The sequence below is a fragment of the Periophthalmus magnuspinnatus genome, chromosome 1, assembly GCF_009829125.3.
Source record: "Periophthalmus magnuspinnatus isolate fPerMag1 chromosome 1, fPerMag1.2.pri, whole genome shotgun sequence".
NCBI classification, from domain to species: Eukaryota; Metazoa; Chordata; class Actinopteri; order Gobiiformes; family Gobiidae; genus Periophthalmus; species Periophthalmus magnuspinnatus.
In genome coordinates, this window is record NC_047126.1 from 16,859,778 (window position 1) to 16,875,824 (window position 16,047).

At 37.1% G+C, this 16,047-nt stretch overlaps 1 protein-coding gene across 1 annotated transcript in view; it reads left to right on the forward strand.

Annotated features, from left to right (window-relative positions):
• The window catches only part of LOC117394130 (SH3 and PX domain-containing protein 2A-like), a 122,257-nt gene that overhangs the window by 10,938 nt on the left and 95,272 nt on the right, over positions 1–16,047 (forward strand). Inside the window, exon 3 of the mRNA XM_033992158.2 lies at positions 4,990–5,070. Coding sequence (XP_033848049.1) covers positions 4,990–5,070 — 81 coding nt within the window. The remainder of the gene's footprint in view (positions 1–4,989; positions 5,071–16,047) is intronic.

The following is a 16,047-nucleotide window of genomic DNA, read 5'->3' on the forward strand; positions in this document are numbered from 1 at the left end:
AGTCTGTTACTCATATATTTCTATTGTTATTTCAAAACAGTCCTTCTTATATTTAGTTTTACATAATGTATACAGTTCTATTATTGTATATGAACATATGGCAGCCACATCACTTCCTAAATGGTCTTTTACTGAGCCACATTTTGTTCCTCAAAATTTCCAGCGGGTGCATTTGGGTTCACTGGATAGATTGAGTCAGACCGCAGCATGATGGACTATTTTAGAGGTTGCATGACTGTGTGCAATTCCTTAGCTGAGGTACAGAACTGGCACTTTTGCAACAACTAAAAACTATCAGCGTTCATTCAACTTAATGAATTGCAATCGTCTTGTATAATTTCAACAGCTCCATTTAGTGCCTTTTTGAGAATAGACGTTCATTATGATGTAGTGTGATATTTTGGGATTTGGTTAGACCATGGATTCTGCTGGATGGGTTTTCCACTGCGGTTTTGCATCAAATGCATCTGCTTTTGGGATTGAGGCCTTTTTATTAAGTCCAGAAGCCTTGAAAATGATGCGTAGTAGCAGTAATAGCAGTAGTAGCAGTAGTAGTAGCAGTAGTAGCACTAGTATCAAAAGTCCTCAAAGGTTGTCAATAGCTTGCTACTACTACTTTCTACTCTGAACTTGTTGATTGAGGACTTTCCATGCGATATTAAAATAGCATCACTACTTCATTGTAGCTGGAGGACTTGTCTGGGGTGAGGGAAGTCTGGATGTCTCTGCTTAGACTGCTGCCCCCGCGACCCGGCCACCGGATAAGCGGAAGAAAATGGATGGATGGACGTCAATGTAATTTTTAGAACATTTTCCACATCTGAGGAGGTGTTTTGGATACACTAATGTCTTTCTGGTCAAAGTAAATCTTCCTAATCGCATCAACACAGATTGCTTTTAATTCAATGACTTACAACTCTGCTGACCCAAATTCCAATGATAATAGCACTGAGTCGACAATAAAAGTCCCTACTGGAAATGCGCCTTCCTTTATCTGCCTGGAGGTTTTTGTCTTGTCATTTAGTCCATACCATTGTGGCCTGGCTCATAATAACAGCACTGGGATATTTTCAGTACAGCTAATGTGCACTGCCAAAACGAATGCGTGACTTACATCATTACATAAAACCCAATGCAACTTAAGGACACTGCAAGACATGGAAATTAGGCTATTTTATGTGTCATTTTTTGTTAATGAGTAAAAACAGCACCTTTGGCATATGCAAAATGGATGTTAGCCCCTTAGTAAGAATACTGGCGGTTGGTGTAGTAGACATTTTGTGGCTTTGGGGATTTTGTACCAGTGCAGCACCCCAGGGGGCCCATTTTGAAAGCAATAAATGCCAAAGCTAATCGCAGCAGACGCCCCGCTGTGGTAAGAACAAATTTGACAGTGTAGTGTGACTGTGACAGACTGTGATGCCGGTAGCACTGTTTGCATGGCACTGAACAGAACGCAGTGGCTCCTCTCCAACTGCAGCTGAACCCGGCCCAAATATAACAGGGACTTTAACCCTCTACTGCACCGGGGCATGCATTTTGCTCCTACTGTCTTTATGTTAACTTCTTATAGGACAATAGGCTATATAGAAAAATGTGACTTAAAACAAAAATGTAAATGCCTTCAAGTAATTTTTAAGCTTAGGCGAAGCAAGGCAAAATTAGCACTAAGTACAGTGTTTATTGCATTTAAAGATGCACTTTTCTCTTGGGGTGTTTTCCAGCTTTTCTCCATGGAGATGTTATTTGTTTGCGTAGAATGTTCCACAATATTGAATGTATCTTCTATCACTGATTTCATTAGTGGTGTTTTTATAGCTCAAAAATATGTTGGAAAACAGTGAGTGGGGTCACTTCTCTACAGACCCAATCTGTAACTTTAGTTTTTCAATCTGGAGATACATTTTCAATGCTATTCTGGTGAAAATACTTGTCGAAACAATAACTTTTCCATGGGAACAAGTGGCCCTGTCATAATAACATATTTTAAAGTTTGCTATATTGCTGAAGTAAATATAGATGATACACGATAATACTGAAACTAATTTATGACACTGACACAAAAACCCAAGAGCAGATTTAAACCACAAAAAAAATAAAAATAAATCTACAAGATTGTTAGAAAATTGTGAGCTGTAATAAATAAACTGCATAATTAAATACTTTAGTACTTCGTTTGCGTCTGTAATGAGTCATAGAAGTTATTAATTCAACCTTCACAGCTTAGATCTTATCATATACTACATACAAAAAATAACCAAAAATTTCCCAGTAGTGCAAAGAAAGTACATAGATAAATACTGACCCCAAAAAAATTGTTCCAGCCTTTATATATTGACCAATAAATTGATATAGTGATCATCATGACAGAGCCAGGAACAAGCAGATGGTGCACCCTCCATTAGAGAAGATACATAAATTAAAGAACTAAAACACAAAGTGGGAAAGAGAGACAGAGATGAAGAATTGGCCAAGTATTTCCTGCTGAATGAATCTACTGTTTGAATTCACCGTGGATAGCACTGACTTGATGCTAAGTGATTTCTATGTGCAGTGCATTGGCAGACTGTCAACGCCTTGTTTTATTCAGACTAACTTTAGGAGATATTTTATCTTTATGTGAAGTACACCCCAGATGTCTGTCTTTTTGATCTGCTTTTTTGATACAAGAACAACAAAACATCATGGGCCATTTCCTGTAGCTCAACACACAATAGTGAAGAAATTGGGTCACAACAATAAACTTGTTTTGTAGAACTTGATAGTGTTTGTCTTACTTGGATTCTCAAGAAGCTTTTGATTTTGGTAAATGGATTATGTTGGTCAGTGATCGGATCAACCAGACACAGGTTAATACCCACTGTAAACATAATTGTCCTGCATTTACATAACAATAGACCTTCTCTCCAATTGGAAAGAAAATCCTCCATAGATTTGTTAAATTTAGAGTTGGTTTAATTCACATTTGTCTTTTTTTTTGAGTTAGTCCATATTGAGAGCTTACTTTCTAGTCAATTAATTTGCTGCATGAAATGGACACTCTAAGCTGAACCATATGGATTTAAGAGTAGATGGTATGTCTCTCTGATTATTATCAAGAATGTACTCCAGTGAAGGCCCACAGATAGAGTAATGCTACTTTAATGCAACTATATAGACTAGAGATCGACCAATATGGGTTTTTGTTTTATGGCTGATGATGACAATATTGATTGTTTAGAATCTAGAGCAACCAATGGCCGATAAACTCAACAAATTTTTTGAGCCGATTTTGATGTTTTTCCCCAAATTATGCCATTTAAATTCACTAAAACTCCCCTCAAGGCCTTTTTTTAACCACAAACCTATAAGAGCTGTAGTCATGCTTTGTACAGCTATCTCTTCGTATTAAAAGTGTTAAAATTAAGCTTTGTATGTATTTTTTGGGCAGCAAAGCAACCAAAACAAAATATCGGCCTGTGCTGGAGATTGAAGGCCAACAGCTGATGCACTAAAAAGTAAAAAAAAACAACAAAAAAACCCCAAAATGTCCCGATATATCGTCCAACCAGTACATCTGCCTATCTCTAATATAGACAGGATGAAAGCTTGTCTAATATTAGCTTGACTCCATATTACTAAAACATGATGGATAATACTGATATTGCTCTTACACAAACATTACAACATCTAAACAAACTGCTGACCCACAATAATTTATCTGTTCTAAAATGTATCTACTTAAATTATTCAGATTTCTTTTAAACATCCCCCTATTTTCCACTGTAGTGCAAACCCCTTCTTTTTCCCTATCTGATGGCTGTGGATCAGTTACCTTGCTTATCTTTGCTTTATTATATTAGGGGTCGCCCTTAGCTCCTCTGAAGCTTAAATGAACTCCATGGCCATGTTATCGAGCCTCTCAGGGCCGCTGCATATCTCCAGCTCCTGCTAAAGGCTAACGGCCAATTGTGATGATGGATGGGAGTGATGTCACTGCTCTAACCTCCAACTTCTGACAAATTTATTACCTTGTCTAGAATGTGCTACTGGATTCTTCCACTCAGGGTGACATGGGGGTGAGCAAGATAGAGCTGGGGACAATAATTTTTTTCTTTGATACCAGTAGTTAACATATTTTTGCATTATTATCTTTTATGTTCAATGGAAAACAATATGTATCCTTTTGTTCAAATAATTCATATTAAATAAAGTAAAAAATAAAAATAAAAAAGAGTATTTCAGGGTTTAAGGGTTTGCAGTGTTTCAAAGTTATTCCTCACTTACCTTATGCATTCTGAGCATCTTAATTATTCACCACGATGAGTCAAGTGCTTTTCACAACTCTCCTAGATGAGAGCGGAATTTTGCAGTGACAGTAAAGCTATTAACAACTAGGAGCACTTCCTGATTATCAGACAGTAATACGCTTTATAATTAGATGCGGTCGGTACACAGCTTATAAACTTATTTTGACCTCATTATTTAAAACAACATATCTGTAGTCCTACTGGGGCAAGACAAATTTTGCTCAAAAAATTTATTCATGCTAATTATGGTAAAAAAAAAAAGAGATTCTTTTCAAGGGGCTATCCAAAAATAAATAAATAAATACAGACATATTTCTACAGTCATCAAAGGCGTGTGTATGTCTCATAGCTCTATTTTTTTTTTAGTTCAGTTTGTGTAGGAAGAAAAAGGCCAAAGCAAGTGACATCTCCATCTTGAATCTACTCATTTTATTAATCATTTTAAAAACACCAATTTCAGTAATTTGTAGGTGGTAATATTGCTCCCACCTCTAGTGTGACTAGGCAGCGTTGTGAGCTCATTAGATTAACCTTTTAAAATGACATCATGATCATCAAACAATAAACCCATTAGTCTGATCATCTGTCATTTCCAAGCCATCTGTAACCATGGTCATTAGCTTGCTTGTAGCTCCACTAATAGATCTATTACTACCAAAAATTGTGGCTGTTATTGTAACCCCTTTTTGTTCTTTTTCAGGTTTATGTCATCAATGTAACTTACTCTGACAACACTTCCCACATCATCTACAGAAGATACAGCAAGTTCTTCGACCTCCAGGTAATTGTCTTGTCTCTCAGCTACTCCACTGTACGCTCTCAGGCTTGTAGCATTTAAATTAACTGACATGGCCGAACGGTTTTGGAAAAACAGCTAATTGCGTTTTTTGTTTTTTTTCTTACAAGCGTTGTGATAGTGATCAGATTTGTGATTCATGTTTTAATAGGATTGTTTTCAAAGTTCACTTTTTAAACCTGTCCAGTAGCATTTATATTTGAGATAAGACTGAAATATGAAGTGCTAATACTATAATCCCATGCTTTAAGAGTGTTTGTTGAGGTCTAAACTACAGGGTTAGCAGGTTTTATACGCATTAACATACAAACACATTTTGTTGTAAATGATTAAATTATTGTATATTACTTAAAAAAAAATGTCACACTTTGCTGTAATTGTGTTTTGATATAGGCCTCATGAACTTGCAGCTTGTTTAAAATAGATAATGGATGCAATCAACCTTTGAAATATGACAATTTTATTTTTTATGCACAATTTTGGCCCTATTTTTTATGTATAATTCTTGTTTTAGTCCTGATTTCTTTGTGGCTAGTTATCTTTTTAGGTATACCAGTCCTCTTGGTTCAGATTTGCCTTGGTGGTTTGCCCTGGTTTAGTCCACATTTAGATCTACTTTAGACTTGGTTGACTGAGTCAGATCCAGGTTATTCCTGCATTATTTATTGTTTAGTTTCAAATCTCTAATTGTTTATACCTGATTTTGTTTCTTTTATCTGGTTTCACCTAAAACGGTCATAAATGAGTCCTGATGTAAAGGTGCATTATTATTATTACTGAAGTATACCTGGATTACCTGGACATCTAACCTTGCACAACAAGATTGTTTCTTGTGATATTTGTGAGTTCACAAACTCATGAGAATCCATCTTGAGAGACTCCCGCTGTTAGCCTAAGAGGGTGGGCCGACCAATCACAGAGCAGCATTGACATTTGTGTGGAAGCCAAAGGGCAAGCAAACAAACATTGCGACGCCGACAGATGCACTTCAGCCTATTTTAGTGAAAATACAGAGTTTTTGTTTGGTTATATCAAGTGCACGTTTTTCACAAAGATTTGATTTAAAAAAAAAAAAAATCTTGTTCTGCTGTTACGACACTTCGACGATTCAGATTCAAATAATCGTCATGAAGTTTTCTGATCACTTTCTGGAAGAGCCCAGGTTGAAGTGGAGAACTCAATTCAGACAGACTGCGGCACATATCAATCTGGTGTGTGCCAGGTTGCTAGACATCTGGCTTAATCTTGATTTCTTGTTTATTCCCAGTTCTCGTCGTGCTATTATGTTTAAAGATACTAAAGAAAAACAATATAATGGTGACTGGTGTGAAACCTTTGTGCTCTGCTGGTGTATAGATTCATGTGTAAGGCTCACGGCTGCTCTCGCTCCTGTCTCGTGTTCTCCACACCTCGTCACCTCCCGAATCAATGTGTGTGTTAGTAATTGGTCAGGGAGCCGGGGAGACATGCTTTGTATCCCGTAGCCTTGTAGAGACTCAGCCATGCACATCCCCCCCTCTCTTTCTCTCCATCTCTCTCTGTGTCTCTTTCTCTCTTCCTTTTCCTTCTCTCTCTCTCGCTCTCTCTCCTTTCTTTCTCTGTATATATCTCTCTTTCTATCTGTCTCTCTCTCCATCCCACTCTCCCTATCAGTCTTTCCTTACCTCCACTATTTTTGTAGATAGCGTAATTGTATGTAAACAGTATTCATATGTAATGTAAATGCTTCACCTTGTTTCTTTGTAAATCGAACGAGATGTGGATGAAATTTAATGTAAAATGTTTTTGACAGATACATTAAACGTCTGTAAAAATCAGTCGTTCCCTCCCTCTTTCTCCCTTTTGTCAGTCACTCTCTCCCTCGCTCCATGTCTCTCTCTTCCTCCCTCCCCCTTTTCCTTCCTCTTTCTGTATCTCCCCCCTCTCTCTTTTTCTCCTCTCTCTCTACTAACTCTATCCATCCCTCTCCCCCTCTCTGTCACTCCTTCTCCATCCCCCCTTTACTGCCCTTTATAGTGCACCCCCATCTCTCATCTCGCCGCCGACTTGCCCTGAAAACGTCATAGTGCTTGACAGGCCTTTTTTTAAAGTACAAGCAGGAAATTCACACAGAAGTCAGTTTACTGTCACTTTAAATCCATGCCTGTTGGATTCCATGAAGCTGGGAGATGATTGGATGCTTTTGAATTTAGTCGTACATCTTCTCACAGGAATTCACTCAAAACTTTCTCACAAGGTTGCAAAAATACCCGTGGCTTTTGCAATCACCACTAGTCAACACTAATCTCGTCTGCCAGTGCTGCTGTATTGATTTGATTGTTGGGTTGGAGGCCAGATGTCAGCAATGTTTGGTAAAAAAAAAGTTTTACTAAAACTTAACTAAATTTTAATTAAGGTTAAATTAAAACAACAAAATCCCATTAAACCATTTTGTTTCATTAAAAGACATAAACTGCAACAAAAAAAATAGCAGAATGAACCAATCATGATGGGAACTAATTCACCCCAGCTCAAATCTTATTGTATTACTGTACAACAAAAATACCCAAATCTCCCCACTTTTGCAAAGGAAAAAGTACTCATGATAAATATTGAGGCCCAAAATATATTGTTCCAGCTTTCATGTACATGTTTTTAGATTACACGTGTTACTGTGGTATAGTAATTATAGGTAATTTTTTTGGTGCACCTAACAACACCTTTTTCACTCATCGATGGTTGGGTAGACCATCATACATGCAATCAACATTTATTGAGTAGAAAATTGCATGCCTTGCCTTAAGCCATTAGAGCAGATAAGATGCCAGTATTCTTTTGGGTTAATGTTGTTGAAGTACAAGCAACATCTATACACCTTTGGTTTAGGGCATAACACAACTAAACGCTCCGTTTTCAAGGAGAAGAATTTACAAATCTCTACAAATTCTCTGGCTATTCATGGGTTTCAGGCATAAGATTTGAAAAATTTGGCTTAGCAAAGTCCTCCGCTGTTATAGCAAATCAAATAAACGTATAATATCTTTTGAATAATCCTTCAACTCAACTCCAGAAGGAATAATTTTCCTGAAACTCATGAAAAGTGGCAATTTTGGAGTCATTGCCTATTGACAGTCTAACTGAAGACATTCACCCCCCATGCAGTGTTTTTCAGAGAGCCCATATGTGTGCCACAGCAGAGGTCTGTGGGTCATAGAACATTTGAAAGGTGTGTAGTCAGAGTACGAGGGGGGCACCATTCAATAGCCTCAGTGTGCTTGAGCCAGAGGAAATAATCAGTGCCACACCAGCCTTTCCTCAATGCTCTCTTTGAAAAGCACAGAGCCAGAGAGGTGAGAGTGACCCCAATGTTTCTGATTATACCTACTATCAATGTGACATGAAAGACAGGGGGGATAAAAAACAGCTAGGCCAGCAGAATGCATGGCTTTTTTAGATGTCAGTGGTACTATATTGTCCTATAATAGTAAAGTTGTTGTTTTGAAGATTATTTGGAGTGCATTGTTTATCAAGAAACTGCTGAAGATGCACTATGTAGGTTTTTACATGGCAGGTTCAAAATCTTCTTCATGGATTATGCAATATTATTGAGATATTGTCTGTAATTAGAAAACTCAAAATGAAAAATGGTAGGCTGTATGTGTCTATACACATGTGGTTGATTTTACAGTTCATTCACTTTTGTGAGATACTTGAACCATGACATTTACAGGCTCATTCTAGCACATTGATTGAGATATTTATTTTGCTAATATCACCCACCCCAACTGTTAGCATGCTAGCTGTTGGTTTCCCCATTTTGTGCTTATCAGCAGAGATTCTAAATTGCAGTAGGAGGCTAATGAACCTTAATGGGTCATGGGTGGTTTGGCATGGTATCTCCTCCCGTCAGCAGCAGAAGATTGATTTTGTGAGCAAAGGTCGTACACCTTGGTTTCCTCAGATTGAGTTGTCATAGAAAGATGCTTATGTTTTCAAGAGTTTTTTTTTTTTTTTTTACAGTGGTTTGTTTATCTTCTAATAGTTATTGCTACTAAGGCTGGAACTAATGATTATTTGAACTAACTAGGCAGCAGTGTCTTTCTTAGATAGGTTGACTTGTGTAGCATGTGTAAAATGGAGATACAGGGACTGATAATACTTGATATGTTTAAGTCTATTTGTCAGCACTCCACTCAGCCCTTTTAGTATGATCTAAAACATCCACATTAAATCATTTACATTCATTTCATTCAAATTACACAATGTATTTTCTTACTTTATGATGATCTAACATCTAAATAAACCATATTTCTGTAAATGACAAATGTTTTGTTAATTTTCTCCCAGATTCCACTTTAACCCCTTCTATTGTTGCAGTAAATATTGATTGGGCAGAGTTTCACATTCTCTGCTTTTTTCCCTGAGGTCCTCTGTTTTGGTCTTTGGTCCCACACTGTGCTTTTGATGTCTCTTTGTTTTTAGAGCTACCTGGAGTCTGTCCTGCACAAACATTATTCTGAGGCTCTGTTCTTCTCAGCTTCCCCATCATAATAATGTGTTTAAAAATATGTGTTCAAAGAAAGGCATGTCGCAATATGATGTACAATATCAAAATGAAGTATTGGACATTTATGAGAATAGACATTTCGATTTCCAATTTACCAATTATTATACTTTGATATTATTTCAATTGAAAAAGAACAGTTAAGACTACTACTTCTATACATGCTTTAAAACAGACCCATTATGCAAAATACACCTTTCAGAACTAGTAGTTTCACCTGCATGTTTAATCAATCTTTAATCTCTTATTATCAAGACGCCATATTAGCCGTCAGTCCCCGCTTTCACTGCAACTGGCATACACCCACTGCTCTGTAATTACTTACATTACATTTTTAAAATCAGTGATATGTGTAAGATTTGGCAACGCTGCATAGTCATTTCGGTAGATGGGGGGGAAAAAAAAAAATCTGCTACTTGCTAGTGTGATCTGCAGCTATCCATAGGAGGGGCTGACACCTACATGGCTTTTTGTTGTGATGTTTACGGTGACATCAGCTCCCATTGGGCACCACAGTAGATGAATATTAAATTTTAAAATGTTGCACATTGAATAATGATCCACCGGTGCTATAGATTATAATTATACAGCACACATCAGCACAAAAGGTCTTCTTTAGTAAGTCATAATTTTTCATTAAGTGTCTTTTGTTGTATAAGTGTTTTATTTATTCTTTTTGGAGTACATAATGATGTTTATGTATATAGATTATAATAATAATAAAAATCACCAAATATTGCTTATATTTTTGATTGACTAGGACAATAGACAACAGTTCTTCTGGAAACCAAAGCACTGAAGCTACTCCCTAATATTAACCCTAGTCTTTGTCTTGGTCAGGTATATAAACATAATGGTACTACATAGGACTGGCTCAGATGTCCAACACATAGGAAACATAAAGAAGCTTTGATGTAGTGTTTGTAGCATGGTCCATTAGGCACCTGTTTGTCTTGTGTTCAGTTCCATACTGAACCACTGTAGTCTCGGTCTTGAGCCTATTCACTTAATGCGAGTGATGTATTTGAACAGAATTTGGACAATTCATTTATACCTTCATTTAAAGTATGACTATCAACATTGTTTAAATTAGCACTTCACTGCCCCTCGGAAGTCGTTAATTTTTTTAAATTAAATAAATTATTTTGTGAGTAGGTGTACCCTTGTGTAGATTTAGCCAAGTAAATTATTTTTATTTATATTTAACATATGGACAGAATGATTTCTATAGGTTTTAAGGTATGTTACTGTTTAGCCAGAGGAAGTAGAACTAGTCCTGATTTTCGCTTGGTTTTACCCATAGACTGTATACAGAAATGGACATAGTTAACCTCCTAGCCGGCACATTCCAAATAGGAAGTGATCATGGGCATGACTCTCGTGACTTTGTACTGAGAAACTCCTTGCCCCTTAGGGTCATCATATTGGTCTTAAAATGTTTGTATTAACACGCTCTACATGATCCTGGTGTTTTCATTCGCTATTGTGTCTGTAAATCAAGATATGAATATTAATAACAGACAAAAATCAGGCACCTTCTTTCTCCAACGTCACTCCCACTAGCTTTAACAACAGGTTTGATTGACAGAGTTGCTAACCGCCTGCTCCTTGATAAACAAGCGCTGTGGCCAGGGAGGGGCGTTACCTTCAACAGCCTTGCTCTAGATTGGGTCTTTGGTTGCTATGATACTCGAGCTTCATTTGACTGGAGCCGAATGCTACGGGTGAGGCCACACTCACTTTGTCCACTTTTTTATGCAGTCTATGGTTATACCCTCCTCTTGATTCTAATGGCTAGACCTGTCACGATAAAATTTTTTTGAAGTACGATATATTGCTGCAGAAAAATATTCCGATAACACAATAACTCTGAAACATGATACCATAAACCTTTTCTGAAGTGAACAACATTGTAAAAAATGTAGCCATCAAGAAATAAATGAAATACAATTAAATACTTTAGTAATAAGATCTGCTCTTTGTAAAGTAGCGCAGATGCTAAATATTTGACCTACACCCAATTATTAAGCCTAATATTATATATAATATTACAATATATTAAGCCAATACAAAAGTATTGCTCTTTCCATGTTAGATTGAACGATAAGCAGATATAGTCATCATCGTGAGAGCCCTACTAATTGCACTGATTTCCTGTTTAAACAAGTCATGGAAAAGAAATGGCAAATAATATTCCCGCTCTCTCTCACCAAATGTTTCAACAGTCTGCTGCCCACATGTACACTGATGTGGTTTTCCCCAATGAATCATACTCCTCACCCTTCTGTTTTATGTGGACCAAACGGCTGCTTAAACACTCTCCAATCAGGCGTGCTTAGTTTAGTAGAACTGAGTCATTTAGAATAAATATAACATTTTCTTACAATTATTGGGATTAGATTTGTAAGTCTGACTATCTTTCTTACAATCTTTCCATAATTCAAATTCTCAACTTGACACAAAATTAGAAAACTTTAGGGTCTAGGAGGGTTCTAGATTATCATTAATAAAATCATTCATTAATAACACCTTTTTGATTTCTATATGAGACAGGCCTGGTTCTAGCCTGCTGAATTTGGGTTATAAATGACATTTATATTAGATAACAGTTTTGATTGGGTAGACAAGAATGTTGTGTACAGCTCATAGACTGTATATATAAATGGACATAGCTAACCTGCTCGCCACTGTGCTTTAAATGGGAAGTGAGGATGGGTGTGCTTCTGGCACTATCGACTCTACTCTGGTGTTATCCTATGTAAATCAAGATATGAACATTAATAAGAGACAAATCGGGCACTTTCTCCTCTCCCACTAGCGTTAGCAACACTTTTGATTGACAGCGTTGCTGAGCGCCCTCTCTGTGCTACACCAGTAGGGCAGGTGGGCCTCTCTCCGGATTGGCTCTTTAGTTGCTATGATACTTGCGGTCAGAATTCCAAATATGGAACTCTGCTCCAGATTCACCCCTATAAATGCTAGTCTTGATGAGCTTCATTTGACTGGAGCTGAACGCTATGGGTGATGATATGGGTGACTCTCACAGTTCTTTATACAGTCTATGGTGTAGCTAGAGCTGGAAATGATGTGTAAACCTAAAAGGTTTAGCTCATTTGAAAGGCTCACATATCTATAATCTATAGTAAGACCTGACTAAGGCACTTCTCATGTACTGATGAGCTTGAGCCACTGAAAACATTGCAACCATAATATTGAAAGACCACAGCGTTTGAGATCTCTTACAATAATAAAATAATGAGAATGAATATGCTGAGAATATTTTGCATTTTGTTAATTAAAATTCAAGTGCCTGCTGCTACACTGTTGCTGCAGTGGAGATGCTGTGGGTGCTTTGGGGTCATTTATTACAAAGGGGTCTTTTAAAACTAAGTGTTTGTGGAACCTCCCAGAAAGAGTGGACGATTACCCTGTGTGTCCCCCAGCAGCCAGCTAAGTTTATATATTTAAAACCACGCCAGGCCTCGAGAGGAAGGCAACGCTGTGACTCAGGTTTCACAATGGGGCTTTGATTTTCCACTCCAGTTGAAGTGAATGAAACAATATTAAAAGCGTCTTACAACCCTTGTCTGCACACTGTAAGATAAAACAAATTTCTTCCGCTAAAAATTGAAAGTGTTTACAAGTTGGAGTACAGTTAATGCACAAGTGGCCTTAAGTTAAAAGCTTTGTCAGGTGCAGTTAACATAAAGATTAGAAGACATAATACCCCTTCAGCCTTGTGCCATTTTATTTTTCTGAGCATATCCATGTTTAAGGAGAAGGCATATTTTTCTCCCCAAGTGGTAGAATGACCTACACTTAACATTTAGAACACTGTGGTGGGGTAGTAAATAGCTGTTTTCTCAAGGTCGTTGATATCTTCCTTTATAAATGGCTGTGTATACCCAGTGGGATAGGCGCCTATTCAACAGGATAGATTTCACAGGTCAGAGCATTTTAAGTGTTTTTAGCTAGCTGTTTAAGTCACTAGGCCTGTCACGATAATTACTATAGCTACGTATCGTTCATTACATGAAAGTTAGAACCATTACATTTAAATCTTAATTACTGGCAGTAGTTTCAATATTAGCGTTTTGAAATATTTGTAGCAATATATTGTTCTTCAAAATCTGTGACAGCCCTATATGTTACATTACTGCTACTTTATCATTCAGAAAGTTTGATTTCACTAAGCTGAATACATACTTGAGTTTTTACTGTTGTTACTGTCAAATAGTCGTGAATAATTAAATTGTGATGTTTTTTCTCACATTTGACATGAGAATTTGAGACCCTATTTTAGACCACAACATATTATCGACACGTTGAGAGTAAAATCCAGGTTAATCTAGTCAATTATTCGACCAATGGTGTCTTAGTCTTACCAAATTTTATATTCGTTTCATTTGATTCACGTGGTTTCATTTTTATATAGCGCTTTTCCACCTTCAAAGCATTTTTACATCAAGGAACCATTCAACCATTCACACACACACACTTACTGGGGGTGAGGTGGGTTAAGTGTCTTGCCCAAGGACACAATGACAGCATTCATCTGTGGGAGCTGGAGTCACACCGCCTTTACAAAATTGACTTTTGTGAGCTTTTAGCCATGTTATTTTGCTATTACCTCATCAACAACATACCTGGAGTTGTGTTTTGTTTCATTCACACATGTTTGAGTAACGTTTATCACTGTCTACATCTCCAAAGCTCAAAATGCTTTGTTCCACCTTATGATGTCATGAAGTGGTAGTTTTCAAGTTAACAGCTACCTTTTAACCTTTTTTTCAGTACAGATTGGTAGTTTCCAGAGCTATTCTAGTGAAGGTGAATAGTTTAAGCACAGTGGAGCACTTCCTGTATTACCACATGACATCACAGCGTGGTACAGAGAGTTTTTTGTTTGAGACAAATCTTAGCCTAAATAAGCAGGGTTTGTGTGTTAAACATGTGTGAATGAAACAAAACACAACTCCATGTATATTTGTAATGAGGAAACAACATTATAACAGATCAAAAAACGTCCAATATAGGCCCTTCAAGTCAAATAAACGAGTATATTCTTTCAGGTTGGAGATAAAGGACCATTTTATGTTATTTTTAAGTTTCCACGCTGTGCAGAGAGAGTGGAAAGAGGCAGAGGAAGACAGGACACCTACATGCTGAAACACTAGACCGGTTCATCTGAGCTGTACAATCGGCCGTTTGACAAAATCTGCGCAGGATCTGAGCCAGAAGAGAAATATGTTATGTTTCCCACAGTCAGGGCACGGGTATCAGGAGAGAGGACTAAATATAGGATGAATAAGCACAGTTTATGTAGGGCATTTAAAGGGCTCCGAAATGGGTATACTCATTACATCGAACGAGGAATGCTGTTTTGGTTGGATACATGTTTTTTTTTTTCAAAAGACCAGCGATTCTCAAACAACCGCGACACACATCTTTGACCTGTAGCTATTTTGCAGTTTTCACATAGTTCCTATAAATTTGTCTCAGAAATGACAAAAGGTTCCTACCACGCAAGCTTAGTTCAAAGATGGCTGCAGCCCAATTTCAAAAGAACACCGTGTTACTTTCTTGAAATAGAAAACGTAAACCGTAATTTGGAACTTCCCCTATGGCGATTGATGAGTTTAATGCCGTACTACATTATAATAACCATAAAATTGGGTCATGAATCTATTACATTGTACCTCAAATGACCCGTTTTGCTTTGTATCCATGTGTCTGCTACTTTCCCAACCCTTATCTCCAGCAGATTGTTGTAGAGTTGAAAAAACGCAGCTAAATGCCACCTGCTCGAAGACAGAATTCATTAGATCAGGACAAAAACAAATGAATGTCAAAGCCGGAAAACAAATGAGTTAGCAAATAGCGGCTAGCGTTTGGTATCATCCAATTATACTGAGGACCAGGGGTAAAAACGAGCAAAGCAACTCTGGAGATGTTTTAGTCATTAAAACGCTAACTCAACCATATGTCTTCAAAGTGATCAAAGTTATAGCTTGTTTTGTCATCCATTTTATCTATTTATTTTGAATTTTTTGGCCAAATTGAATCTAGCTGATAAACACATTCGTCCAAGATAATTATAGACACAAATTAATCCTTACAGACTGTAGATCAATTCTGAATTCAATATGTTTTTACGTATGATCTTTGAATGTTGAGTTCTACTTCCATGATAAAGTTTTAGTATAAGACAAATAGCTAACTCAAAACAATAATACTTGTATATCCTGGGGTAGGGTCTGCTACGTGCCTGTATCCAAGGAGATATATCTCTTTGCCTGGAATTTTGCACACAATGCCTGTGATGATTTTTGTATGTCTCTGTAATCCCTCAGTCGTCTAGGTATGATCCATAGTAAAAGAAAAATTCAGTGTCATTTTCAACATTAAATTGTAGTACT